Genomic DNA, 27,178 nt, shown 5'->3' on the forward strand with positions numbered 1-27,178 from the left:
TTTTGTTTTTACTATTTCATTAACTGGACTTATAGTAACAGCAATTAACTTGAAAATATTACAGCATATTGAGAATACCTATATTGTTACAGCTTTTCATGCAGATTGAAGCTCTCTTTCCACAAAAATTTGGAACATGGACTGAGTATGCCAAAAGATACTGTAATGCACATGTCAGGTACGAAAAACTATTTTCTGTAAGTTTTAATCCTATTTACCATGAACATTAAGCTCTATTAAATTTTTTTTCCTAGGGTCTTATAAACTTGTGGTAGCTATGGAATAATTTGAAGTAAAATCTTGGGTGAATGACCCATATATAGAATGAAAAAAAGGAGTAGATAATGGAAGTTTTTCTTTCTTTCTTTTTTACCTTTCATTTTTAAAATTATTTATTTGTGTTGACCAGATGGATGTGTACATTGTACAAAAATGGTAAGTAAGTGGCCATTTTACTTGTGTCTTCCAGTTAACCATTTCCCTTCCCAGGTAACCAGTGTTGGCAATTTCTTATGTATTTTTCTGCAGGTACTCTATGCATGAAAAACACATATGGTTGTATATGTATAATACTATTTCATTTTATTTCTACATGTATAGTATTATGCTGTAAACATTGTTCCACAGTTTGCTGTCTTCACCTACTTTATATTGGAGATCTTTGAATATCAGCTACTAGAAAAGCTTTGATATTCTTTTTAAATGTTGCTGTGTATTTCAGTGCTTGGGTGCACTGTAATTTATGCAGTCTACTATATATTATAGTGGCAAAGAGCATGCAAAATTAAGAGTTGGACTGCCTGTGTTTTATTTTCACATCAATACCTACCAGGTATTTCATTTAAGAAAGTAACTTTACCTCTCTATCCCTCAATTTCTTCAGCTCAAAAAAGAGAATAATTATTCTTTCCTTTGAGTTATTATGTGACTTGAATAAGCTTATCTTATGAGGTCTTGAATAGTGACTGGCACATAGTGAGCACTCAGTAATTATTAGGTATTTTAGTGTTTCGTGTTATATATTCAGTACATGTGAATAAGTCTGTAACATAAATTTATTATAAATGGAATTGCTCATACAAAGGACATTTGCATTTTTATATTTTTTAGACATTTGCAAATTATGCTTCTCAAAATTTATACCGATTTATATTCCTACCAGCAGTATGAGTATCTCTTTCCTCGCACCTTACCAACATATTCAGAGAGAAATTATTTTTCTTGCCAATGTGATCTGATAGTAGTGTTAATGCACGTCAGTCTTCTTATGTTATTAAATGCAGCTTAACATTTTTTCATACTTGTAGAGTCTTTTGTACTTTTTTCCTGTCAGTTGTCTGTGTTCTTTGCCCTTCATTCCACTAAGGTTATTGGCTCTTTTATCTTAATAATATACTGGAAATCTTTATATACAGTGGAAGTCATCTCTTTATATTTGATATGAATCCCACCTTTTTTCTCAGTATATATGTGTGTGTATGTATATTTTATTTTTTCCTTTCTACAGTTCCCTGAGATAACCCCATGCAGTTGAGATGTTCTGATCCATTCCATTCCATTCTAGTGCCACACAGTAGCAGGATTAGTTCCCTAATCCTGACCAAGGATTGAATCTGGGTCCTTGACAGTGAAAGCTCAGATTAAGACTATAAACGGAGAAATATCAGTATTAATATAAACCGTAAACTCATTAAAAAGCCTAATACATTAACCATATGGAAATGGAATTTATATCAGGAATGCAGTCATTGTTTAATATTAGGAAATTTGTTAATATAATTAGCCATGTTAATAATGAAAAGGAAAAGCTTCATTTCATTTCCTCCATCTATGTTGAGGTGTAATTTGATGAAGTTCAGCATTCATCTTCAATTAAAGTTTTGAATATAAGTTATTCATTTCATGTATGACATTTATATAAATGTAAACACATATTTTATGTGTGTGAGTGTGTGTATGTGTGTGTGTGTTTGTTTTAAGCCTAAAGCAACCATCACATGAAACACTAATACCAAGGCGAGGGGTTAATTGTCTTCGCACTTTACCTTTATTCTGGGGATATTAGTTTAACTACTCAAAAGAAAAATAGGAGGTAAAATTCAGAAAGAAAAAGGCAAAATTATCATTATTTGCTGCTGATATCATTATTTAGAAGACCTGAGATAATGAGCTGAAAAATGTTCAGAACCAAAGAGATTTCATTAAGGTGTCCTAGCACAAGATTACCATTAAAAAGTTGTACACAGATAATAATAAACAGTTTTAAAATATAATACCAAATAGATGCAATACTAGATATTGTTAGGGAGTCCTTAATCATGGTTCTTGCAGATTATAAATGCCAAAAATTTGCCTACATAAAACAAACACATTAACACATTAATACATTTGCCTTTTGGGGAGTAGGAAAACCTAAGTGGTCAGAATACATTTCTTCTTTTCTGATTAGGACTTACCACATGAAAATATAAGTGTTTGAAGTGGAAACCTGTCCTTTTCTTGCTTTTGAATGTAGACACTATTTGAAAGGAAAGTTCATCTTTATGAAATGCTTGATTGGGGAGACTGTGTTCTATTTCCTGTTTGCTGTGTGTGTATGCTCAGTCACTCAGTGGTGTTGTGACTCTTTCAATCCCATGGACTGTACCCTGCCAGGTTCCTCTGTCCCTGGAATTTTCTAGGCAAGAGTACTGGAGTCGGTTGCCATTTCCTTCTCTAGAAGATCTTCCTGACCCAGGGATCGAACCCAAATCTCTTGTGTCTCCTGAATTGGCAGGCAGATACTTTACCACTGTGCCACCTGGGAATCCCTTCATGTTTACTAGAGAAAGTCATTCAAGACTGTTAGCATGCCTCTTAAGGCATTTTCCTTCAGATTCCATTTCATAAGTTTCAAGTTATTCCTGTCCTCCTTTACCTTGGAAGCACTGTTTCCATAGCCTCTGTTTCAGATCAAGGGCGCTTCCTGGCATTTTAAGTTAGTTTGTAGAATGTTAATTTCTTTTTTCCTGTAATGTTCTGAATCTATGAAGTTGTCATTTTCACACTATAATTCTGTAGAAACCAAATTATGGTTGAGTTATTCAGTTCTAAACCCTTATTTTATATTTGAAATGTCATGACTATATTAAAAATAAAGTTAAATGAAGCTTGAGGTAAAACAGAACTTTGCCTTTGTAAAGTATATTAAATACATAAATGATGGCAAACAGAGTTATAATACTTATGTGAAGTGATTTTGAGATGAGAGTCTAGGTATAGGTAACTACCTATCTGGCTTGATTTGAAAGGTACAGAGAAAGTATTACTGAATCAGAATGTCTCATATTCAAGATTCCTTACATCATTCACACCACTGGGTTATATTTAGAGGAAGCTATACATTCAAATATGATTTGAAGAAGACAGCACATTCAATTTTCAACCAGGAGCGCATTAGAGCTAGAAAGACTTTATGATCAGGTGGTCCCCCTCTGTCATTTTATAGATACCTGGTGAGGTTAAATGGCTTGCTGTCTGTGTGACTTCCTCTTACATTATTTTCACTTTTCCTGGCAGTAAGAAAGACTGAGGCAAGGGTAACTTTAATAAATGTTTTTTACAAAGAAAAAAAGGACGCAAGATAGTCCAACCACGCATCCTGTTAGCAGCAGCCACCTCCCTGATGTCATGCTTGAAGGATAAGAATATCTTTATAGTAATTTATCAAATTTTATGAACTTTCTTTCTAGCTCATATTTTGTGCCCATTCCACTGCTCAGAAGAAATAGTTTTCTAAATTTTTATGACAGGAAAAATGCTGAGTGATAGTACATATTAAAGGTATGTATGGTCATTCTACACCCACTCCAGTACTCTTACCTGGGAAATCCCATGGATGGAGGAGCCTGGTAGGCTGCAGTCCATGGAATCGCTAAGAGTCGAACACGACTGAGTGACTTCACTTTCACTTTTCACTTTCATGCATTGGAGAAGGAAATGGCAACCCACTCCAGTGTTCCTGCCTGGAGAATCCCAGGGACGGGGGAGCCTGATGGGCTGCCATCTATGGGGTCGCACAGAGTTGGACACAACTGAGGCGCCTTAGCAGCAGCAGCAGCATGGCCATCCTACAGAAGTGTTAATTAGTAGGTCATGTCAGCATCAGTAAATGTCTTATGTGGAAATGCACTGTACTTTGTCCTCAGCAGCACTGAACTTAATATTCTCAGCCGTGGCTACATAGAGATCAGGTCTGTTCCACTTGCAAATAGCTCAAATCTAAGAAAAATACTTAATATACAGGATGGCAGAGATAAGTTTGAAAAATAAGTAGCTAAACACTAATAGGATAAATTCTGCACTTGTGCTTAGAATGTCTAATTTGTATGAAAGGATTTGAGAAATCCTCACCTATTATCAGTAGTTCAGTTCACAAAGACTTCTGGTTTTGAATAATCCTAGGCTAAATGAAGTCGCTAAGAGTCGGACTCGACTGAGCGACTTCACTTTCACTTTTCACTTTCATGCATTGGAGAAGGAAATGGCAACCCACTCCAGTATTCTTGCCTGGAGAATCCCACGGATGGGGGAGCCTGATGGGCTGCCATCTATGGAGTCGCACAGAGTCGGACAGGACTGAAGCGACTTAGCAGCAGCAGCAGGCTAAATGAAAGTCGTGTCTATCATAACTGATAAAAATAAAGTAATGTTAGGGCACACTAATCATAATAATATCCAGTATAAAGGATGGTTCTACTCTGCTCATTGATTAGACCACAGCTGGAGTATAGTTAAATTTTGAATTAATCCATTCATTCAAAAAATATTTATAGGGTACCTGTTATTGCCATGCTATATGCTAGAGCAGCAGTCTCCAACATTTTTGGGATCAGGAATCGGTTTCATGGAAAAGAGTTTTTCCACAGACCTAGGGGAGGGAGGGAGAGCAGAATGGTTTCAGGATGATTCAAGTACATTACATTTATTGTGCACTTTATTTCTATTATTTTTATATCAGCTCCATCTCAGATCATCAGGCATTAGATCCTGGAGGTTGGGGACCCCTGCATTAGAGAAAAAAACCAAGTGATCCCAGCCTTCATTGAATTTTCTAGTCAAACACTAACCAGATAATTTTAGTTGTATTGAGTATCATAAAAGGGAAGTAAAGGAAATGAACTAAGCAAGTCAGAAAGGACTGAAGAGGCATCCTGTGAGTAAGGGATACTCATCTGCATTCCAGGAAGAGGAATTTTCTGTGGTAAGACCCAGAGCAAGAGAAACTGCTGTGCTTTTGAGGAATTAAAAGAAGTTCAGTTCAGCTGAATATTCTTGAGCTAATTGGTCCTCTTGAGAGGATCTCAAGACAAGATGGAATTAGGCAGGGGTCAGCATTATACAGTCTTGTTCTTCATCATAATAGCAGTAAGAAGGCATTGGAGGGTGTTTTGTGTTGTTTTTTAGTTATTACTATTGTGGGTTTTTTTTTAATTACTGTAAAATAAGCTTGAGAAAATTTCTCACTTTCACCCTTTTTAAGTTTATAGTTCAGTGATAATAAGTGCATTCACAGTTACTAATGTTGTGCAGCCATCACCACCATCCATGTGTACAACTTTAATGGGCACTGAAGCTCTGTGCTCATTAAGGAATAATTTCCCATCCCTACCCCACACCCCAGGCACTGCATTAGGGACTTTAAAGCATGAAACGACATGCATGATTATGTTCACCAGTTTTATTTGTTATTTTTTTAGACAATGTTTTCATATGGTTCAGAATTCTAAACCTACAGAAGCATGTATACTTGGAAAAAATCTCACTTTCACTGCCGTTTCCCTCCCTTTAGGCAACCGTGTAATGGTTTTAATCTTTCCACAGAAATTGTATGCTTTTTCAAACGAATTTTTGTTTTTCACTGGCTGTTACAGACATAAACATTGTTTTGTACTCATTTGTCCTTTCTTTGTCTATGTAGATACCTTTAGCTTTCTTTTTTAGTGGCTTTGTTACTGAGAATATCCGTGGTTTGTGGTTGGTAAGAAGTTGAGAAAGTTTGTATACTTTTATTTTTTTAGGAAAGTGGAATGACAGTTATATGTTCAGAGAAATGGCAAAATTGGGGATTAAAAATTTGGTAACTGTTGACGTGGTGTGAGGTTTTGGTGAATGGGGGAATGAGATAATGAGATTAGTGTGGTAAAATCAGTGTTGGCACCGAGGAACCATTTGAGCTCAGCAATTCTAGATTTGTAATGGAAGCAGTCTTCTGTAAGGTATGGCTTCCCAGCATTGTGGGTAGAGACTTGGAAAAGTCTTGGAGCCATCCAAGGTATTTTTTACACTAGCTTGCAATTAATGGACTGTCAGCCAAAGGAAATTATGCTATATTGTTAAAAACAAAAGTAATGTAGAGACTCAGAAATGAAAGCAAGGTGAGGAAGTATATTGTAGACATGGTTAAAGTTGACTGAGAGGTGCTGATGAGATAGGCTACATTGGGTGTGAGTGAACAAGTGGGCTAGGAGGACGGGAGTACTGGAGAGTGGAAGGTCTGAATTTCCCAGGTAGGGCTATTTTTCAGGATTGGTTATAGCCACAGGAGTGGAATGACTGGAGTGGATTTTAGAAGGTCACCAGAGACAAGGAATACAAGGAAGTAAAAGAAAACTAAAAGTCATATTTTAAGAAGCATGTTAACAAATGAAAACATATCTGGGAAAATGTTACCAGAATACTGAGGGGATTTCATATTCATCTCTACAAGTGCCTAATATTATTGATTGCTTGGTATATTTAAGACATTATTTCAGAGCTGCTGGCAATATAAAGATGACATAGTGCTTGAACTTACGAAGCTTATAGGAATTTGAAAAAGAAAGACCTAGAGGGAACAAGTCTTTAAATATTTAAAGATCTGTCATGTTTTAAAGAAATTAGACTTTTGCTTTGTGGCCTCAGAGAGTAAACTATTATCAAGGAATGAAACTTAATGGGGAGGTCGGTGTTGGCTTAATACAAGAACTTGTAAAATAGGCCTGTGTATATTTACTTCTGCTTCATTGACTATGCTAAAGCCTTTCATTGTGTGGATCACAACAAGCTGTGGAAAATTTTTAAAGAAATGGGAATACCCGACTACCTTGCCTGTCTCCTAAGAAACCTGTATATGCATTGCAAGAAGCAACAGTTAGAACCGGACATGGAACAATGAACTAGTTCCCGATTGGGAAAGGGATATGTCAAGGCTGTATATTGTCACCCTGCTTATTTAACTTCTACTCAGAGTATATCATGCCAAATGCCAGGCTGGGTGAGTCACAAGCTGGAATGAAGATTGCCAGAAGTATCAGCAACCTCAGAGATGCAGATGATCCCACTCTAACGGCAGAAAGCCAGGAGGAACTAACGAACCTCTTGATGAGGGTGAAAGAGGAGAGTGAAAAAACTGGCTTAAAATTCAACATTCAGAAAACTAAGATCATGGTATCTGATTCCATAACTTCATGGCAAATAGATGGGGAAAAAGTAGACACAATGGCAGATTTTATTTTCTTGGGCTCCAAAATCACTGTGGATAGTGACTGCTGCTACGAAATTAAAAGAAGTTTGATCCTTCAAAGGAAAGTTATGGCAGAGCCTGACAGTGTATTAAAAAAGCAGAGACATCACTGCTGAAGATGATCCTCATAGTCAAAGTTATGGTTTTTTCCAGCAGTAATGTACAGATGTGAGAGCTAGACCATAAAGAATGCTGATACCAAAGAATTGATGCTTTCAAACTGTGGTGTTGGAGAAGACTTTTGAGAGTCCCTTGGACTGCAAGGAGATCCAACCAGTCAATCCTAAAGGAAATCAACCCTGAATATTCATTGGAAGGATGGATTAATGGTAAAGCTGAACCTTCAATACTTTGGCCAACTAATGCAAAGAGCCAACTCACTGGAAAAGACCCTGATGCTGGGAAAGATTGAGGGCAGGAGGAGAGGAGGGCAACAGAGGATGAGATGGTTGGATAGCATCACCAACTCAATGAACATGAGTTTGGGCAAACTCCAGGAGATACTGAAGGGCAGGGCAGCCTGGCATGCTGCCCTTCATGGGTTTCCAAAGAGTTGGACATAACTAAGCTACTGAATAACACCAACAAATGGTTTTCCCAGTAGTCATGTATGGATGTAAGAACTGGGCCATAAAGAAGGCTGAGTGCCAAAGAATTGATGCTTTCAAATTGTGGTGCTGGAGAAGACTCCTGGGAGTTCTTTGGACAGGAAGAAGATCAAACAGTCAATCCTAAAAAAGTCAGCCCTGAAAATTCATTGGAAGGGCTGATTCTGAAGCTGAAGCTCCAATACTTTGACTACCCGATGCAAAGAGCCAACTCATGGAAAAGACCCTGATGCTGGGAAAGATTGAGGGCAGTAGGAGTAGGGGGCAACAGAAGAGGAGATGGTTGGATCGCAGCTCTGACTCAATGAATATGAGTTTGAGCACACTTCAGGAGATAATGAAAGACAAGGAAGCCTGGCCTGCTTCAATCCATTAGGTCACAAAAAGTTGGACACGACTTAGCGACTGAACAGGGCTTCCCTGGTGGCTCAGATGGTAAAGAATCTGCCTGCAATGCAGGAGACCAGGGTTCAGTCCTTGGGTTGGGAAGCTCCCCTGGAGAAAGGAATGGCAACCCACTACAGTATCCTTGTATGAAGAATTCCATGGACAGAGATAATCCTGTCAAGCTACAGTCCATGGGATCACAAAGAGTCAGAACAAACGGAGCAACTAACACTTTCAACCCTAGAGACTATGCAATAACAATGTAAGTGTATATGACAATAAAATATATAACACTACACAGTAAAAATGGAATGGAAAAATAGCATAATCCCAACTATACTAACAGGTAAATTGTTTTCTTTTTTTTCTGTAATTCTACCCCTATCTGTATATCTAATAATTTTTATATAGTTTTAAATTTTAACATAGCCTACAGGTGATGCTATCATCTGCTACTTCACTTAGTGTATCACTTTACCCCATTGTCTTTATAAGTTGTTTTATTTTCTTTATTTTTACTTCTGTAAAGATGAAAGAAAGAGTTAGTCATTCAATTGTGTTGACTCTTTGCAACCTCATGGACTGTAGGCCACCAGGCTCCTCTGTCCATGGGATTCTCCAGGCAAGAATACTGGAGTGGGTAGCCATTCCCTTCTCCAGGGGATCTTCCCAACCCAGGGATTGAACCTGGGTCTCCTCCATTGCAGGCAGATTCTAAAGATAAAGATAGTTTATTACTTTGGGGACAATGGTTTATAATTATTTTAACAATTCAAAGAAAAAAGTGTTTTTAAATAAGAACAAATCAACTGAACTCTCACTGTCCAGAGATAATCAGCACCTAAAGTATCAATATTTTTAAACTTTCCCTCTAGATAGCCTTTCTATTAGATACATGGGGGTAGGGAGACAGGTAGATAGATAGGCAGTTTTATATAGATAGAGTCATATTATGCATACTTTTCTGTAATATGCTTTTTCATTGAGCACAATTTTACATGGTCTTCCTTTATCAATAACTAAAATATATCATTTTTATTGGCGACATGGTATTACATTTTATATATAAGATACTCTGCCAGAGTTCTCTGGTGGCACAGTGGATAATAATCTGCTTGCCAACATGGGAGACATGGCTTCAGTCTCTCGTCCAGGAAACTTTCACATGCTGCAGAGCAACTAAGCCGGTGCACCACAACTGCTGAACCTGTGTGCTAGAGCCCAGAAGCCACAACTACAGAGCCTGCTTCTGCAACTACTGAAGCCCGTGAGCTGCAGCTGCTGAGCTTGTGTGCCACAAGTATTGAAGCCTGCTCGCCCGAAAGCCTGCGTGTCCTGCAGCCCAAATGCCACAGCTACTGAGCTCGCGTGCCTAGAGCCTGTGCAACAAGAGAAGTGAGACGCGTATGCACTGCCACAACGGGTCGCTCCTGCCTCCGCCACTGGGGAGAGTCTGCACAGCAGCGAAGATCCAATGCAGCTAAAAATAAATACGCAAAATAGTGTTTTTAAAAAGATACTATGCCATGTATTTTAGAGGTATTATCTTTAATTCTTTCAGCAGTGCTGCAAGGTTGATGATAATATGTCCATTTTACAGAGGAGTAAACTGAGAATTAGAAAGGTTAAGGAACTTGTCCAAATCACAAAACTAAAAAGTGAAAAAGAAGTTTAAACGCTTTTTGTCACCACTTTTCTTCTATTCTCTTTCCTATATTTGAATTACTTGGTAATTCAGTATCCATGTTTATATAGTTGACTAAATAGAATAAATAGACTAAATTAATGTTGTTCTCTAGTAAATCCAATAGTTGAGTGTTCCTTTCTTGGTCAACTTTTTATCTTTAATTATTCTTTTTATTCTATCTTTTGGTTTTTATATTGCCATCAGTGGTTTTTTTTTTTTTGTTTTTTTTTTTGTTTTTTTTTTTTTTACTCAAAGACTCTAACAGATCTGTCAACTTCCAAAAGGTCATACAAGCACATAAAATAATCTTTTCCTTTTTCCCTTCTTATTTCCTGGAGACCTCCTTCCCATAGCCTTCTGTTCTGCTCCAATCTGGATTGGTTTTTCTTTAGCCATGGTGCAAAGCTGTCTTTTGAGTTTTCTTTTGCATTCTGTATTCAAAAACTTTTCTTTCTTAGTTTATTTTCTGGTCTTTTTAATGTTGTATTATGGAAAACATTCAGTATACACAAAAGTAGAGAGAAGAAAGTAATGAGTCCCCCATGTACTTTTCACATACCCAGTGAGCATCGGCCTTTGTCAACTTATGGCCAGCCTTGGTTTAGCTATACTCCCACTCACCTCTGTGAAAGTGTGTTAGTCACTCAGTCATTTCCAACTTTGTAACCCCATGGACTGTAGCCTGCCAGGTTCCTCTGTCCATGGAATTCTCCAGGCAAGAATACTGCAATGGGTAGCCATTCCCTTCTCCAGGGGATCTTCCTGACCCTCTTACCTCTACCACCGCATGTTATTTTGAAGCAAAGTCTAGATATCACATTTTATCCATAAAATATTTTAATAAATATATCTAGAGAGTAAGGACTCTTTTTAAGAAAAAAGTTATAGTATTATCATGCATAAAAAGATTAAAATTAATAATAATCCCTTAATAACATTAAAAAACCTCATCAGTATTTCAATACTCAGTTATTTTGTGAATGTCAGAATTTTACAGTTTCATAAGTTTCTCCCCCATTGTTTGTTTGAGTCAGTACTCAAATAAGGCTTACATGTTACAAATCATAGATCCCACTCTTGATGTCCTAAGTCTTTGTTAGTGTTCAGATTTCTCCTCAATTTCTGGGTTTGATTATTTTTAATTTATTGCAAAAACTAAATTGTTGCTGTAATCTGGGTTTTGCTATTTGCATCTCCACGGTATTGTTTAACATGTTCTTCTGTCCTCTGTATTTGATGCTGAGACTTTAATTTTTTTTAGCAGCTCTGCTTTTCTAAGGATGTTGTGTTTTTCCATTAGAAGGCCTATGATATCTAAGGCCTTCCTTTGTGTAATGTTAGTAGCTGTGAATGTTCGGTACACTGTTTATTAAATCACTAAACATTGCAAATGGTAATATTTGGATACTCTTTCTTCATTTATTAGCTAACATACCTCTGTAAAGGATCCTCACCTCATCCACTATTTAGACAGTCAGTGGTTCTGTTTGTTTAAAACGGAGAATAGGGCTTCCCTGGCTGCTCAGTGGTAAAGAATTTGCCTGCCAGTGCAGGAGACATGGGTTCAATTCCTGATCCAGGAAGATCCCATGTGCCACAGAGCATCTAAGCCCATGCCCCGCAACTACTGAGTCTGTGCTCTAGAGCCCGATACCGCAACAACTGAAGCCTGCACCCTAGAGTCTATGCTCCGCAACAAGAGAAGCCACTGCAATGAGAAGCCTGCGGACCGCAGCTAGAGGGTAGCCTTCATTTGCTGCGAATAGAGAAAAGCTATGCAGCAATGAAGACCTAACACAGCCAAAATCAATACATAAACATTTTAAAATAGATTAAAAAATGTAAAAGGGAGGGTAAAATGATTAGTTTCTCCTCTTTTTGAGTTTTCAAAATAATAAGTTGTTTTGCTAGCACTCTCTAGTAGTGTTTGATGAGGGCTTTATAAAATTTTTATCTGTTTCTGGCTGCAGTGAGGCTTTGTTGCCTTCAGGCTTTCGCTAGTTGCAGTGAGCAGGGTCTGCTTTCCAGTTGTGGTGTGTGGGCTTCTCATTGCGGTGTCTTATTGCGCAGTAGGGGCTGTGGGTGATCAGTCTTTCAATACTGTGCCTCACGGGCTGTAGAGTCAGTCTCAGTGGTTGTAGCACTTGGGTTTAGATGCTCTCCGCATGTAGGATCCTCCTGGACCAGAGATTGAGCCAATGTTCCTATTCTTAGCTATCATGTCACACTTATTCCCGCCTTCTAAAGTACCTGATCTTTTTCATTGCTGACACATTCTAGAATTTTGTGCACACCACTCTTTAGGTCCCTGGTATTCAGCTTTCTCTATTTGTTAGCGTCTTCACATTTTTTTTTTCCTGCTTGTAGAAGTATGTTAACATTGTTTGTGTTGTTTGATTGTCATTCTATTTTTTCTAGTAGGCTCATGTATTTTTATTTCTTTGTACTCATTTTGATTGAGGGTGAATGTTTGTTCGTTCAGTACACCATGTTTTAACCAAGACATCTCTATTTACTTTCCGTTTTCCAAAAATTGGATGAAATACTCAACTTCTGTTTCTTTCCCTCTCTCTCTTTTCTCTCATTGTCTTTGTCCTTGTTATGTAATAGCTTTTAAATTCCTTTCCTTTGACGTTATAATAATAGAAACAAGTGATAAATGTGATTAGTTTGTTATGTTTAACCACCATCTCTTTCCAAACTCTGGTTGTTGTTTTAGCTTTTGCTGGCTAAAGAATTGCTCTCCTCAGTAACTGTGTGGTGTATTCATTAGTCAGTTCATCCGTTTGCTGATTAATTCATAAGCTACTTATTGTATGTTAGCCACCATGCTAGGTCTGGGAATACAAAGATAGATGAGACATGGTCCTTGCCGTGGAGAAGCTTACACTCAGGGTATTCATGGTTCTAATCTCAGGTTTGCGTGCTGCTGTTAAGCTATGTTATAACCTGGAGTTATTTCTTGAAATAACATATTTTCATTTATCCAGGTAGGTTTTTTTTTGCTTGCTCATAAATTTATCTAAATAGCTAGCAAAATAGTTCTTAGATTCATATATTTATCTAATTGCAGAAGTACTTTGGGTGAGTAGTTTGCCTCAGCTTATTCAGCTGCTTTTGGTCCTGATTACAGTTACTTTGCTAATTCACATACATCTGGAGATTGGCTCAGCTTAAGAAACATAAAACATTACTTCCTTTTATGTGAATTTCTTCTACACATTTGAGCTCCTTTTCACCGAATTGATTCCGAGCGCTTCAGAATCTCCTGTTTTGCAGAGCTCAAGGAACTTTACTAACAGGAAATGAGTGCACTCTTGAGAAGCCATCTGTCCCATGCACATGGCTTGGCTGCATCTGAAATCCTATACTCCCTTAACTGATACAGTAGCCTTTTATATTTTTTCCTTCAATTTCAAGTTTAGAGCACTTGAGTGTCCAGTTATACTGGTAAACATATAAGGTGTTCTGAGCCACCTATTTTGTTTCAGAACACTGGACTTTGCAAAATCCTTCATCTTAAAGTCAGTTCACTAAATGTTAAACATTTCCAAAGCCACTTGTGTGACTGCAGTGAAGAGAGAAATTTTTCATGTTTTCTAACAGCATTTTCCATACCTTTATGCCATCAACTGAATATGGTTAGGGTGAAAAAAATAACACAATTTGATGGTTCCTCTTTTCTGCAGCTTGATTACATTGTGATGTGCATTTTGTTCTTTTCATGGTGACACTGTTCCTGAGTTTCAGAGCATCCTAATATTTCAGGATTTGAGGAGCAAGTTTATGTTCTATTTACCTAGACTGTTCTCTTTATCAGTTCTACTTATAATCTCTCTTAGTCTTTTCACTCTGAATAATTCCCATTGTTTAGTCTATCTTCCTATAATAGAGCTTTCCTACTTCACTTTTTCCCTCTGGTTTATTTACATTAAATTATTCCCATTTCTAAATATTTTCTTATGAATTAGATAAACTGTAAGACATTAAGAAAAAAACTGAAAGATTTAAATAAATGAAGTGAAACACTGTGTTCATGGACTAGAAGACTCAATATTTTTTAAATAACCATTTTCCTCAAATCGTTATATAGATTCAATGCAATAATTGAATAATTCTCACTGGAAATTTTAGTATACCATACTTTCTGCCTCCAGCTAGGACTGTAATGGCAGCCCAACTGCCCCACTTCATCTCCTTTTATCTCTCTTACTTTGTTTTCTCCCTTTGTGTCTCTGTCACTGCGTTTTATAGCCTTTGTTGTTGTTGTTCAATCAAAAAGTCATGTCCCACTCTTTGCGACTCCAGGGACTGCAGGATACCAGGCTTCCCTGTCCTTCACTGTCTCCTGGAGTTTGCTCAAACTTATGTTCTTAGAGTCGGTGATGCCATCCAACCATCTCATCCTCTGTACCCATTCTCCTCCAGCCTTTGATCTTTCCCAGCATCAGGGTCTTTTCCAAGGAGTTGGCTCTTTGCATCAGGTGGCCAAATTATTGGAGCTTCCACATCAGTCCTTCCAATGAACATTCAGGGTTGATTTCCTTTAGGATTGACTTGTTTGATCTCTTCAAGTCTAAGCAACTCTTCTCCACCACAGTTTGAAAGCATCAGTTCTTCAGTGCTCAGCCTTCATTATCTCATATCCATACTTGACTACTGAAAAAATCATAGCTTTGACTCTATGGACCTTTGTTGGTAAAGTAATGTCTCTGATTTTTAAGACACTGTCTAGGTTTGTCATAGCTTTTCTTCTAAAGAGCAAGCATCTTTTCATTGCTGCAGTCACTGTCCGCAGTGATTTTAAAGACCAAGAAAATTCAGTCTGCCACTGTTTCCACTTTTCCCCCATCTATTTGCCATGAAGTGATGGGGTTGGATGCCATGATCTTAGGTTTCTGAATGTTGAGTTTTAAGCCAGCTTTTTCACTCTGCGCTTTCACCTTCATCAAGAGGCTTTTTAGTTCCTCTTTGCTTTCTGCCTTTAGGGTGGTGTTATCTGCATATCTGAGGTTATTGATCTTTCTCCTGGCAATCTTGATTCCAGCTTGTGAATCATCCAGCCTAGCATTTGGCATGATGTACTCTGCATGGAAGTTAAATTAGCAGGGTGACAATATACAGCCTTAATGTATTCCTTTCCCAATTTGGAACCAGTTTGTTGTTCCATGTCCAGTACTAACTGTTGCTTCTTGACCTGCATACAGGTTTCTCAGGAGGCAGGTAAGGTGCTCTGGTATTCCCATCTCTTGAAGAATTTTCCACACTTTGTTGGAGTCTACACAGTCAAAGGCTTTAGCTTAGTCAATGAAGCAGAAGTATATGTTTTTCTGGAATTCTTTTGCTTTTTCTATGATCCAGTGGATGTTGGGAATTTGATCTCTGGTTCTTCCGCCTTTTCTAAATCCAGCTTGAACATCTGGAAGTTCTCAGTTCAGATGCTGTTGAAGCCTAACTTGAAGGATTTTGAGCATTAACTTGCTAGCATGTGAAATGTGTGCAATTGTGTGGTAGTTTGAACATTGTTGGCATTGCCCTTCTTTGGGATTAGAATGAAAAATGAACTTTTCCAGTTGTGGCCAGTTCTGAGTTTTCCAAATTTGCTGACAAATTGAGTGCAGCACTTTAGCAGCAGCATCTTTTAGGATCTGAAATAGTTCTACTGGAATTCCATCACTCCACTAGCTTTGTTTGTAGTAATGCTTCCTAAGGCCCACTTGACTTCACATTCCAGGATATCTGGCTCTAGGTGAGTGACCATACCATCCATCATGGTTATCTGGGTCATTAAAACTTTTTTGGTACAGTTCTTCTGTGTATTCTTGCCACCTCTTCTTAATTTCGTCTGCTTCTGTTAGGTCCTTGCCATTTCTGTCCTTTATTGTGTGCATCTTTGCATGAAATGTTCCATTGGTATCTGTAATTTTCTTGAAGAGATCTCTAGTCTTTCCCAATGCCAGCTGGAGTTAGAAAAGGCAGAGATCAAATTGCTAACATGCTTTTGACTATAGAAAAAGCAAGAGAATTAAAAAAAAATAATAATGTATTTCCTCTTCATGCTGCAGGTGCTTATCTGGCAATAGGAAGTCTCCATTGTACCAAGTCATAGTCTCCAAGGTACCAGATTCTCTGCATACACAGACACCAAGAGGCTGGCAGGTTCATCTAACTTGCTTATGATCTGCTGAAATGTGAGGAGAGGTGTTTCTATTTGTTGTCAATCTCCTGTTTAACAGAAGGATCACTATAGCATTTTCCACAAAATGTATTAAAACAAAATCCATAAGGTTGCTAATTTAGAAGGAAATGGGGCTTCTGCAGTTTCGTTTTGCTTGGTTTTGTTTTATATACAATGATACAAAGTTAATTTAAGATGTAGAGTTGGGAGAAGTGGTTTGGATAAAAAATTTGAAAGGGTCCTTGTGGATATTAATTTCTGGCCATCAAGATGTGGATGCACATTTCTTAAAATTCTCACACATTATATATTTTCCGCCTGCAAAAATAGGAGAAGCAATACCACACTGGTAGGGGAAGCAAACCTTGCCTCTCGCTGGCAGCCCTGATGGGCCCTGAGGCTGTCTGCAGCAGAGTCAGCACGGTGACAAGACAGTCTTGCAGTGACACTCACCCTTGAAGGAAAGGGCACTTTGACTGTGCTGTGTGCTAGGATTCAGGCATGAACAGTGAAAGAGGAATTGAAACAGTGAAAGAACTGCTTAATTAAGAGCAGTAGAAGTATTGGCTTTGGAAAATCTGGTTTTCATAAACCAGAATCGAAAGAAAGTCTAAACCCAGTATTGCTTACTTTGCTCACTATCGGTCTAGTGAGGTAATCTTCTGGCAATACACAGGTCAGGGTAGGAAAAGTAAGCAACTCAGGGGTGAGATATGACTCCTTTAGTGCAAAAGAAGGGACAGTCTTCCATTACCAAATACCACTTCTGCCAGGGCCTTTATAACATGCATTGTTCTCACCCGTCTTACCATTTTGATAAGGACCTTATTGTCTTTTTACCAGCTTATTGCTTGAAATGATAATATAGCCTGTCTGTTTGCTATTTCTAGACTGTGGTATATTTTCCTAGTGGTTTGGTTTAAAAAAAATAATAGTGCTTAATTTAAAAAAAATTCTCAAAGAATTAAAGGAAGATGTGGAAAAAGTCTAGAAAATGATGAATGAACAAAATGGAAATATTAATAAAGAGAAAACTTTAAAAATTCTAAAAAGAAATTCTGGAGCTTAAAAGTAAAATAACTGAAAAGAAAAATTCCCTAGAGGAATTCAAAAGCAGATTTGTTCAGGCAGAACTTGTCTCCAATTTTCTATCCCTTCTTTTTTTTTTTTTTTTTTGATGTTCTTTTTCAAGCCTTTATCAAGTATAGTAGAAAAACTTTTGTATACATATATATAAATATGTATAATATTTATATTTTAGAAAACTTACAAATTATTGCCTAACTAAAAAAATTAACGACATTTTGATTCCACTTGTTTGACTTAGTATGAATAGAATGCTAGATTTCTAATTAAGAAATAGATACACAACAAGCAGCAAAGGTTTATTGAATAGCATAGGGAACTATAGTCAATATCTTGTAATAACCTGTGATGAGAAATAATTTCAAAAATCATATATGTGTATTTGTATAACTGAATCACCTTGCTGTGCACCTGAAACATTGTAAGTCAACTATACTTCATTAAAATATATATATTTTAAGAAATTAAAAGATAAAAAGAATCAGAGAACTTGAAGATCAAACAATGGAAATTTTCAAATCTGAGAAAAAGAAAGAAAGAGAAATGAGGAAAAGTAAACAGAACCCATAGGATCTCTGTGCATTGTGGATTCCCAAGAGAAATGAGAAGAAAGGGGCTGAGATTATTTGAAGAAATAAGGACTAAAAACTTCCCGAATTTGATAGAAGACATTATAAACGTCCAGAAAGTTCAACAGACTCTGGAGTAAAATAAACCAAAGGTGGCCCATATCCAGATACATTATGATCCAGCTTTCTAAAGACAAAGAGAATCTTGATAGCAAAAGCAAAGCAACCCAATGTGTAGAAGGGATCCTTAGAATGATTATTAGCTGATGTCTTAATCAGAAATTTTGGAGGCCAAAAGTCAGTGAGCTGATACACCATGTGATTCAGGAGTTTCACTTCCGGCTGTATTCCCAAAATAATTAAATGCAGGGTAGTGAAAAGGTATTTGTGCCCTTATTCATAGCAGCATTATTCACAGTAAGTTAAACAGCTTGTTTACAATAAGCAAATCAAGTATCCATGAATGAATGGATAGGCAAAATGTGGTTTATACATACAATGGAATATTCAGTCTTAAGAAGGAAATTCTGACATAAGCCACAACATGGATGAATCCTGAGGACATTATGATAAGTGCAATAAACCAGTCTCCAACAGACAAATGCTGTGTGAATCCACTTATGTGATCTACCTGATTAAAACCATAGAGACAGAAAGTAGAATGGTGCTTGCCATGGGTTGCGAGTAGGAGAGAATGAGGAGTTATTGTTTAATGGGTATATGCTTTGGGTTTTACAAGATGAAATTTATGAAGATGACCAGTAGCAATGGTTATGTAGCATTATGAATGTATTTAATACCATTGAACTGCATACTTAGCAGTGGTCAAGATGGTAAATTTTATGTATATTGATCACAATTTAAAAAATGAAAAAATCAATTAAAAATGGATTGTAAACTAAATTGTAAAACCTGAAACTATAAAACTCAAAGAAAACAAGGGAACACATTATGACTTAGAGTTAGGCAAATATTTTTATACAGGATGCAAAAAACATGTACTGTGAAAGATAAAAGTGATGAATTTTACTTCATAAAAATTGAACAAGTCTCTTCCAAAGACACTGGTAAGACAATGAATGGATAATACACAGACAAGAAGAAATTATTTGTAAAGTACATATTTGATAAAGGAATATATAAATTCATATATGTGTATCAATACATGTATTTTAAAATATACAAAAGAAACTTAGAACATGTCAGATCTCTCAAAACTCAGTTACAAAACAAAGAGATATCAAAAAGATAAGGTGAGATCAAAAAAGCACTTGAAAAGATGCAACATCATTAGTCATTAGAGAAATGCTAGTTAAAACTGCAATGAAATACCTGCATTAGAATAGATAAAACTTTTACAAATTGAAAAGACCAAATGATGTTAATGCATGATGCCAAAGAGCTGGAATTCACGTACATTAATGATGGGAATGTAAAATAGCATATAAACTTTTGGAAAAAAGTATGTCAATTTTTTATAAAGTTAAACATACACTTAACATACCACCCAGCAATCCCATTTTGAATATTTAGTTGAGATAAATGAAAACATATGTTCATTCAAAAATATGTATGCAAATGCTTACAGCAGTTTTATTTAATAGTCACTTAAAACTTGAAACAATCCAGATGTCCTTCAGCTGGTAAATGTACAAACAAATCATAAAATATCCATGCAGTGGGATATATTACTCAGCAATAAAAAGGAATGAACTACTTATATATCCAGCAGTACACATAAATTTTAAATACAGTGTGCTAAGTGAAAGAAATCTGATTTAAAGGCTGTATACTGTATGATTCTGTTTATATACCGTTATGGAATGTGCAAAACTGAGGGGCAGAAAACAGGTCAGTGTTTCCCAGGAACTGGGAGTGAAAGAAAGGGATTGCTACAAAAGGACAAAAGAGAAGTTAACTTTGAAAAAGAAAATCAGAAGCTGGTTTCCAAAGTTGACTCTGTGTATGCTTGTGTGTACATGTTTCAGGAACAAAGATAAGTGTACATGTTCTTTACCACGCTTCCTATTTTATCATCTTAAGCTAATTGTGCTCGGTCATGTTTGTCTCTTTTGTGACTCTATGCACTGCAGCCCTCCAGGCTTGTCTGCTGCTAAGCTGCTAAGTCACTTCAGTCGTGTCTGACTCTGTGCGACCCCATAGACAGCAGCCCACCAGGCTCCGCCGTCCCTGGGATTCTCCAGGCAAGAACACTGGAGTGGGTTGCCACTTTATGTGAGGGATTTTACAGACAAGAATATTAGAGTGAGTTGCCATTTCCTCCTCCAGGGGATCCTTCTGACCCAGGGATTGAACTGGTGTCATCTGTGTCTCCTGCATTGGCCGGTAGATTCTTTTAACACTGAGCCACCTGGGAAGTCCCTTGTAAGCTACTATTAAGTGCTTATTAAGAAATGCCTCTTTTAAACTATACATGGAGAAAAAGAAAGATACAAAGAAGTTTCTATTTATTCTTGTTTAGAGTTGGAGAAGGAAATGGCAACCCACTCCAGTATTCTTGCCTGGAGAATCCTATGAGCAGAGGAGCCTGGCAGGCTACAGTCCATGGGGTAGCAAGAGTTGGACACGACTTAGCAACTGAGAGAGAGAGAGAGCAAAGGAGAAACAAATTTTTACTTACCTTGTAAATGTGAATGAGGAAATGGCTGTATTAATTCCAAAAGAAGTTTAAAGATTCATGCTTCATTACTTCTTTAGAAACCTTTGAAATTTTGTTATTGTTATTAATTTTAGGAATTGAATTTCCTTTATGTTTAAATGTTTATTTCTACCCTAAACCAAACTGCTGCAACTTTGTCCTTTAAATTTTTTTCTTATTCATATATACCTTTCCTCTTTCATGGATACACCTTATTTCATTGCCATTGTACTTGTTTTGTGAGATGAGCACATTCATCTCACATGCTAGCAAAGTAATGCTGAAAATTCTCCAAGCTAGGCTTCAACAGTACATGAACTGAGAACTTCCAGATGTTCAAGCTGGATTTAGAAAAAGCAGAAGAACCAGAGATCAAATTGCCAATATCCGTTGGATCACATAAAAAGTAAGAGAATTTCAGAAAAACATCTGCTTCATTGAGTACGCCAAAACCTTTGACTGTGTAGATCACAACAAACTGTGGAAAATACTTAAAGAGATGGGAATACCAGACCCCTTGACCTGCCTCCTGAGAAATCTGTATGTAGGCCAAGAAGCAACAATTAGAACGGATAAGGAACAGCAGATTGTTTCCAGATTGGGAAAGGAGTACATCAAGGCTGTATATTGTCACCCTGCTTATTTAATTTATATTCAGAGTATATCGTGCTAAATGCTGGACTGGATGAAGCACAAGCTGGAATCAACATTGCAGGGAGAAATATCAATAACCTCAGATATGCAGGTGACACCACCCTTATGGCAGAAAGTGAAGAGGAACTAAAGAGCCTCTTGATGAAGGTGAAAGAGGAGAGTGAAAAAGCTGGCTTAAAACTCAGCATTGAAAAAGCTAAGATCATGGCATCTGTTCCCATCACTTCATGGCAAACAAATGGGGAACAATGGAAACAGTGACAGACTTTATTTTCTTGGGCTCCAAGATCACTGCAGATGGTGACTGCAGCCATGAAATTAAAAGACGTTTACTCCTTGGAAGAAAAACTATGACCAACCTAGACAGCATATTAAAAAGCAGAGATATTACTTGGCAAGCAAAGGTCTGTCTAGTCAAGGCTATGGTTTTTCCGGTAGTCATGTACGGATGTGAGAGTTGGACCGTGAAAGAAGCTAAGCACCAAAGAATTGATGCTTTTGAACCGTGGTGTTGGAGAAGACTCTTGAGAGTCCCTTGGACTGCAAGGAGATCCAACCAGTCCATCCTAAAGGAAATCAGTCCTGAATATTCATTGGAAGGACTGATGCTGAAGCTGAAACTCCAATACTTCAGAGTTTTAAAGAACTGACTCACTGGAAAAGACTCTGATGCTGGGAAAGATTGAAGGTAGGAGGAGAAAGGGATGACAGAGTATGAGATGGTTGGATGGCATCACCGACTCGAGGGACATGAGTTTGAGTAAGCCCTGGGAGTTGGTGATGGACAAGGAAGCCTGGCGTGCTGCAGTCCATGAGGTTCCAAAGAGTTGGACATGACTGAGCAACTGAGCTGAACTGTATTTGTTTTATAATTTTCTTTCCTTCCCATGAAACTAATGAACCTTAAACTTGAGAATCCCTTGCTTATATAGGACTCTTTTAAGGCTCTGGGAAGATCTTGGGCAATTTTCACCATTTTGTGTCTTGTAAAATTTATAGAAGTAACCTATTTAATCTTAATCTATTGAAAGATCTCTTTTCATTTCATCATTTTCATATATATGTACATACATAGACATGTGTATTTATTTAATTGTCTGGTGGTGTTGGAGGTCAACAAGCATTTTATGTATCAGGCTAAGAGGAAATGGTATTGGGGTACATTTTGTTCGAGTTTGTGTAATTCTGAGTAATTTCCTTTGTTTAGACATTGTTAGGTAATCGTCCACCATGCCAGTGTAGGAGTGGCTTCCAGGAACACTCATAGTGCAAGGATGGCTGTTGTACTGCAATGTGAACTTGTCCTCCGTCACCTGTACTGGAAGAATATGCATAGTGGAGGGAAACAAGGTTGAAATATACAGCGCCAGAGGATTAATACATAAATAATTCCAATTCTTACAGCTCACATATGGTAGAATCTTGATGGAAGTGTTTTCAAGTTTGGCAGTTTCAAAAAATTTTTATACAACATGCTGATCAATTGTGAACCTGAAACTTATTACTAATAAATAAAATTTGATAATCCATGCTTGAGTAAACCTGAATTACCCTGTTTCTTCAAAGAAAATATTACAGGGTTGTTCTGTGAAGAGGTAATCAAAATGTAAGCAGTGGAAAGTGTAAGAAAAACATTCTAGTTGTGATTACAGTTGTATCCAGTTAATTAATAAAAATCTTTTCCAGAATTTGTAAATTTTTTTCCTGAAAATACATGTAGATATTTATAAGCTTTATAAGTTCTGAAATTTGTTGTGATATTTCCTGAATTGAATCTTTTAAATTACAAAAGCATTTGCTTATTATAAACAGGTAAGACAGAATACAGGCATACTTCATTTCATTGCGCTTCTCACATAACTTTTTTTTTTATATAATAATTGAAAGTTCTGGTAATCCTGCATCAAAGAAGTGTATCAGCACCATTTTTCAAATATTATTTGCTCACTTCATGTCTCTGTGTCACATTTGGATAATTCTCATAATAATTCAAACATTTTCTTTATTATTATAGTTGTGATGGTATCTGTGATCAGTGATCTTTAATGTTATATAAAAATATTATGACTGAAGGTTCAGATGATAGCTAGTATCTTATAGCAATAAAGTACTTTTATTATAGTATATACATTGTGTTTTTAGACATAACGCTATTGCACACTGAAGAGAATACAGTAGAGTATAAGCATTGCTTTTATATGCACTAGGAAACGAAAAAATTTTTGTGACTCGCTTTGTTGTGATATTGCTTCATTGCTGTGGTCTGGAACTAAATCCAGAGTATCTCTGAATTATGCCTATAAAAGCAAAATGGGAGTTTGAATTAAAAAAAAAACCAGTTTCTATGTTAACCCCTTATAATCACCATTACCTCCAAGATAAGCAATGTTATTTTGATGTGTATTCTTCTGGCACTGTTTCCATTATTATACAGATATATACACATGTACAGATACATACACAGATATATAACCTTTCATATTAAACATATTACCCTGAGCCTTCAGTTTTTTATCTGTCTTATATCATTGATGTTTTTCTTCATACATATAATCTAACTGGTTCTTAGTAAATAGTTGTTTAAGTGAAGTCGCTCAGTCATGTCTGACGCTTTGCGACCCCATGGACTGTAGGCTACCAGACTTCAATGTCCATGGAATTTTCCAGGCAAGAATACTGGAGTGGGTTGCCATTTCCTTCTCCGGGGGATCTTCCCGACCCAGGGATCGAACCCGGGTCTCCCGCATTATAGGCAGACACTTTATCCTCTGAGCCACCAGGGAAGCCCTTAAATAGTTGTTTAATAGTCCATATTTGGCATGACTTACATTCTATTTAACCATTCCCCCAAAAGAGTGGACCTTCTCATTTTACACATTTTAGCAGCTGAGAATCAGGCAAGAAAAGGCTAAGACCTAAAGTCAGAAATGTTTCTTAGTCCCAGAATCTCCTGTTTTTGTACACCACACCCCCCAACACACACACGAACTCAAGCATATCAAAATAATCCCAAGAACGTGAAATACAATGTTCGTGTTATTATATGAAAGTTGAGTTTTAGTCAAGTCAGACTTTGGAGTCAGATTATTAAACTCAAATCCCATTACCACCATTACCATCTGTGATACCGTGGACAAATTCCTCAACCTCTCTTTGCATCTGTTTCCTCATTCATAAAATAGGGATGATAACTGGTGCTTTAGCTGTCTTCTAGAGTTGTTGAAAGTTAAATGAATTATTTCATGGAATACCCACACTAAAGCTATTGCCATGGCCTTTAATGCTATAATTGTATAGGTATTTCTTATATACATATTAAGTTTGCATTTTGTTTTGGGATTTTGGAGCTAAAAAGTTTTCTTTTTACTTCATTTCTGATACTTTTTAAAAAGTCTCACATGCCTTTGAAAATTCCTTGGCCCTAGCCAGGGACAGGGGAGCCTGGTGGGCTGCCATCTATGGGGTCGCACAGAGTCAGATACGACTGAAGTGACTTAGCAGCAGCAGCAGCAGCAGCAGCCCAAGATTTAAAGCAGTCTGACCTCAGCTCAGGCACCTTTTGCTAAGATCAGTCTCCCTAGTGGGCTCTGGTGTGGGGGAATCCTGGAAATGTTCAGGGCAGAGACTGAAATGCAAATCTTCTGCACTTTTTTATGTTAATCAGTTCAGTTCAGTTCAGTCGCTCAGTCCTATCCGACTCATTGCGACCCCATGAATCGCAGCACGCCAGGCCTCCCTGTCCATCACCATCTCCCAGAGTTCACTCAGACTCATGTCCATCGAGTCAGTGATGCCATCCAACCATCTCATCCTCTGTCGTCCCCTTCTCCTCCTGCCCCCAATCCCTCCCAGCATCAGAGTCTTTTCCAATGAGTCAACTCTTCGCATGAGGTGGCCAAAGTACTGGAGTTTCAGCTTTAGCATTGTTCTTTCCAAAGAAATCCCAGGGCTGATCTCCTTCAGAATGGACTAGTTGGATCTCCTTACAGTCCAAGGGACTCTCAAGAGTCTTCTCCAACACCACAGTTCAAAAGCATCAATTCTTTGGCGCTGAGCCTTCTTCACAGTCCAACTCTCAGATCCACACATGACCACAGGAAAAACCATAGCCTTGACTAGACGGACCTTAGTTGGCAAAGTAATGTCTCTGCTTTGGATATGCTATCTAGGTTGGTCATAACTTTCCTTCCAAGGAGTAAGTGTCTTTTAATTTCATGGCTGCAGTCACCATCTGCAGTGATTTTGGAGCCCCCCCAAAATAAAGTCTGACACTGTTTCCACTGTTTCCCCATCTATTTCCCATGAAGTGATGGGACCAGATGCCATGATCTTCGTTTTCTGAATGTTGAGCTTTAAGCCAACTTTTTCACTCTCCTCTTTCACTTTCATCAAGAGGCTTTTTAGCTCCTCTTCACCTTTCTGCCATAACGATGGTGTCATCTGCATATCTGAGGTTATTGATATTTCTCCTGGCAATCTTGATTCCAGCTTGTATTTCTTCCAGTCCAGCATTTCTCATGATGTACTCTGCATATAAGTTAAATAAGCAGGGTGACAATATACAGCCTTGACGTACTCCTTTTCCTATTTGCAACCAGTCTGTTGTTCCATGCCCAGTTCTAACTGACTTGCATACAGATTTCTCAAGAGGCAAGTCAGGTGGTCTGGTATTCCCATCTCTTTCAGAATTTTCCACAGTTTATTGTGATCCACACAGTCAAAGGCTTTGGCATAGTCAATAAAGCAGAAATAGGTGTTCTTCTGGAACTCTTGCTTTTTCGATGATCCAGCGGATGTTGGCAATTTGATCTCTGCTTCCTCTGCCTTTTCTAAAAACAGCTTGAACATCTGGAAGTTCATGGTTCACTTATTGCTGAAGCCTGGCTTGGAGAATTTTGAGCATTACTTTACTAGCATGTGAGATGAGTGCAATTGTGCGGTAGTTTGGGCATTCTTTTGCATTGCCTTTCTTTGGAATTGGAATGAAAACTGACCTTTTCCAGTCCTGTGGCCACTGCTGAGTTTTCCAAATTTGCTGGCATACTGAGTGCAGCACTTTGACAGCATCATCTTTCAGGATTTGAAATGGCTCAACTGGAATTCCATCACCTCCACTAGCTTTGTTCATAGTGATGCTTTCTAAGGCCCACTTGACTTCACATTCCAAGATGTCTGGCTCTAGATTAGTGATCACATCATCATGATTATCTGGGTCGTGAAGATCTTTTTTGTACAGTTCTTCCGTGTATTCTTGCCACCTCTTCTTAATATCTTCTGCTTCTGTTAGGTCCATCCCATTTCTGTCCTTTATCGAGCCCATCTTTGCATGAAATGTTCCCTTGGTATCTCTAATGTTCTTAAAGACATTTCTAGTCTTTCCCATTCTGTTGTTTTCCTCTATTTCTTTGCATTGATCACTGAAGAAGGCTTTCTTATCTCTTGCTATTCTTTGGAACTCTGCATTCAGATGCTTATATCTTCCCTTTTCTCCTTTGCTTTCCGCCTCTCTTCCTTTCATAGGTATTTGTAAGGCCTCCCCAGACAGCCATTTTGCTTTTTTGCATTTCTTTTCCATGGGGATGGTCTTGATCCCTGTCTCCTGTACAATGTCATGAACCTCAGTCCATAGTTCATCAGGCACTCTATCTATCAGATCTAGTCCCTTAAATCTATTTCGCACTTCCACTGTATAATCATAAGGGATTTGATTTAGGTCATACCTGAATAGTCTAGCGATTTTCCTTACTTTGTTCAATTTGAGTCTGAATTTGGTAATAAGGAGTTCGTGATCTGAGCCACAGTCAGCT

The 27,178-nt window shown here is 37.6% G+C and overlaps 1 protein-coding gene across 5 annotated transcripts in view; it reads left to right on the plus strand.

Annotated features, from left to right (window-relative positions):
- Positions 1-27,178, plus strand: part of ZRANB3 (zinc finger RANBP2-type containing 3) — a 296,619-nt gene that overhangs the window by 174,335 nt on the left and 95,106 nt on the right. For all 5 annotated transcript variants that reach the window (XM_042243938.2, XM_060410091.1, XM_012138942.5 and 2 more), the window contains one exon: positions 93-178. In XM_042243938.2, coding sequence (XP_042099872.1) covers positions 93-178 — 86 coding nt within the window. The remainder of the gene's footprint in view (positions 1-92; positions 179-27,178) is intronic.

Source organism: Ovis aries, chromosome 2 (genome assembly GCF_016772045.2).
Source record: "Ovis aries strain OAR_USU_Benz2616 breed Rambouillet chromosome 2, ARS-UI_Ramb_v3.0, whole genome shotgun sequence".
Taxonomy (NCBI): domain Eukaryota; kingdom Metazoa; phylum Chordata; class Mammalia; order Artiodactyla; family Bovidae; genus Ovis; species Ovis aries.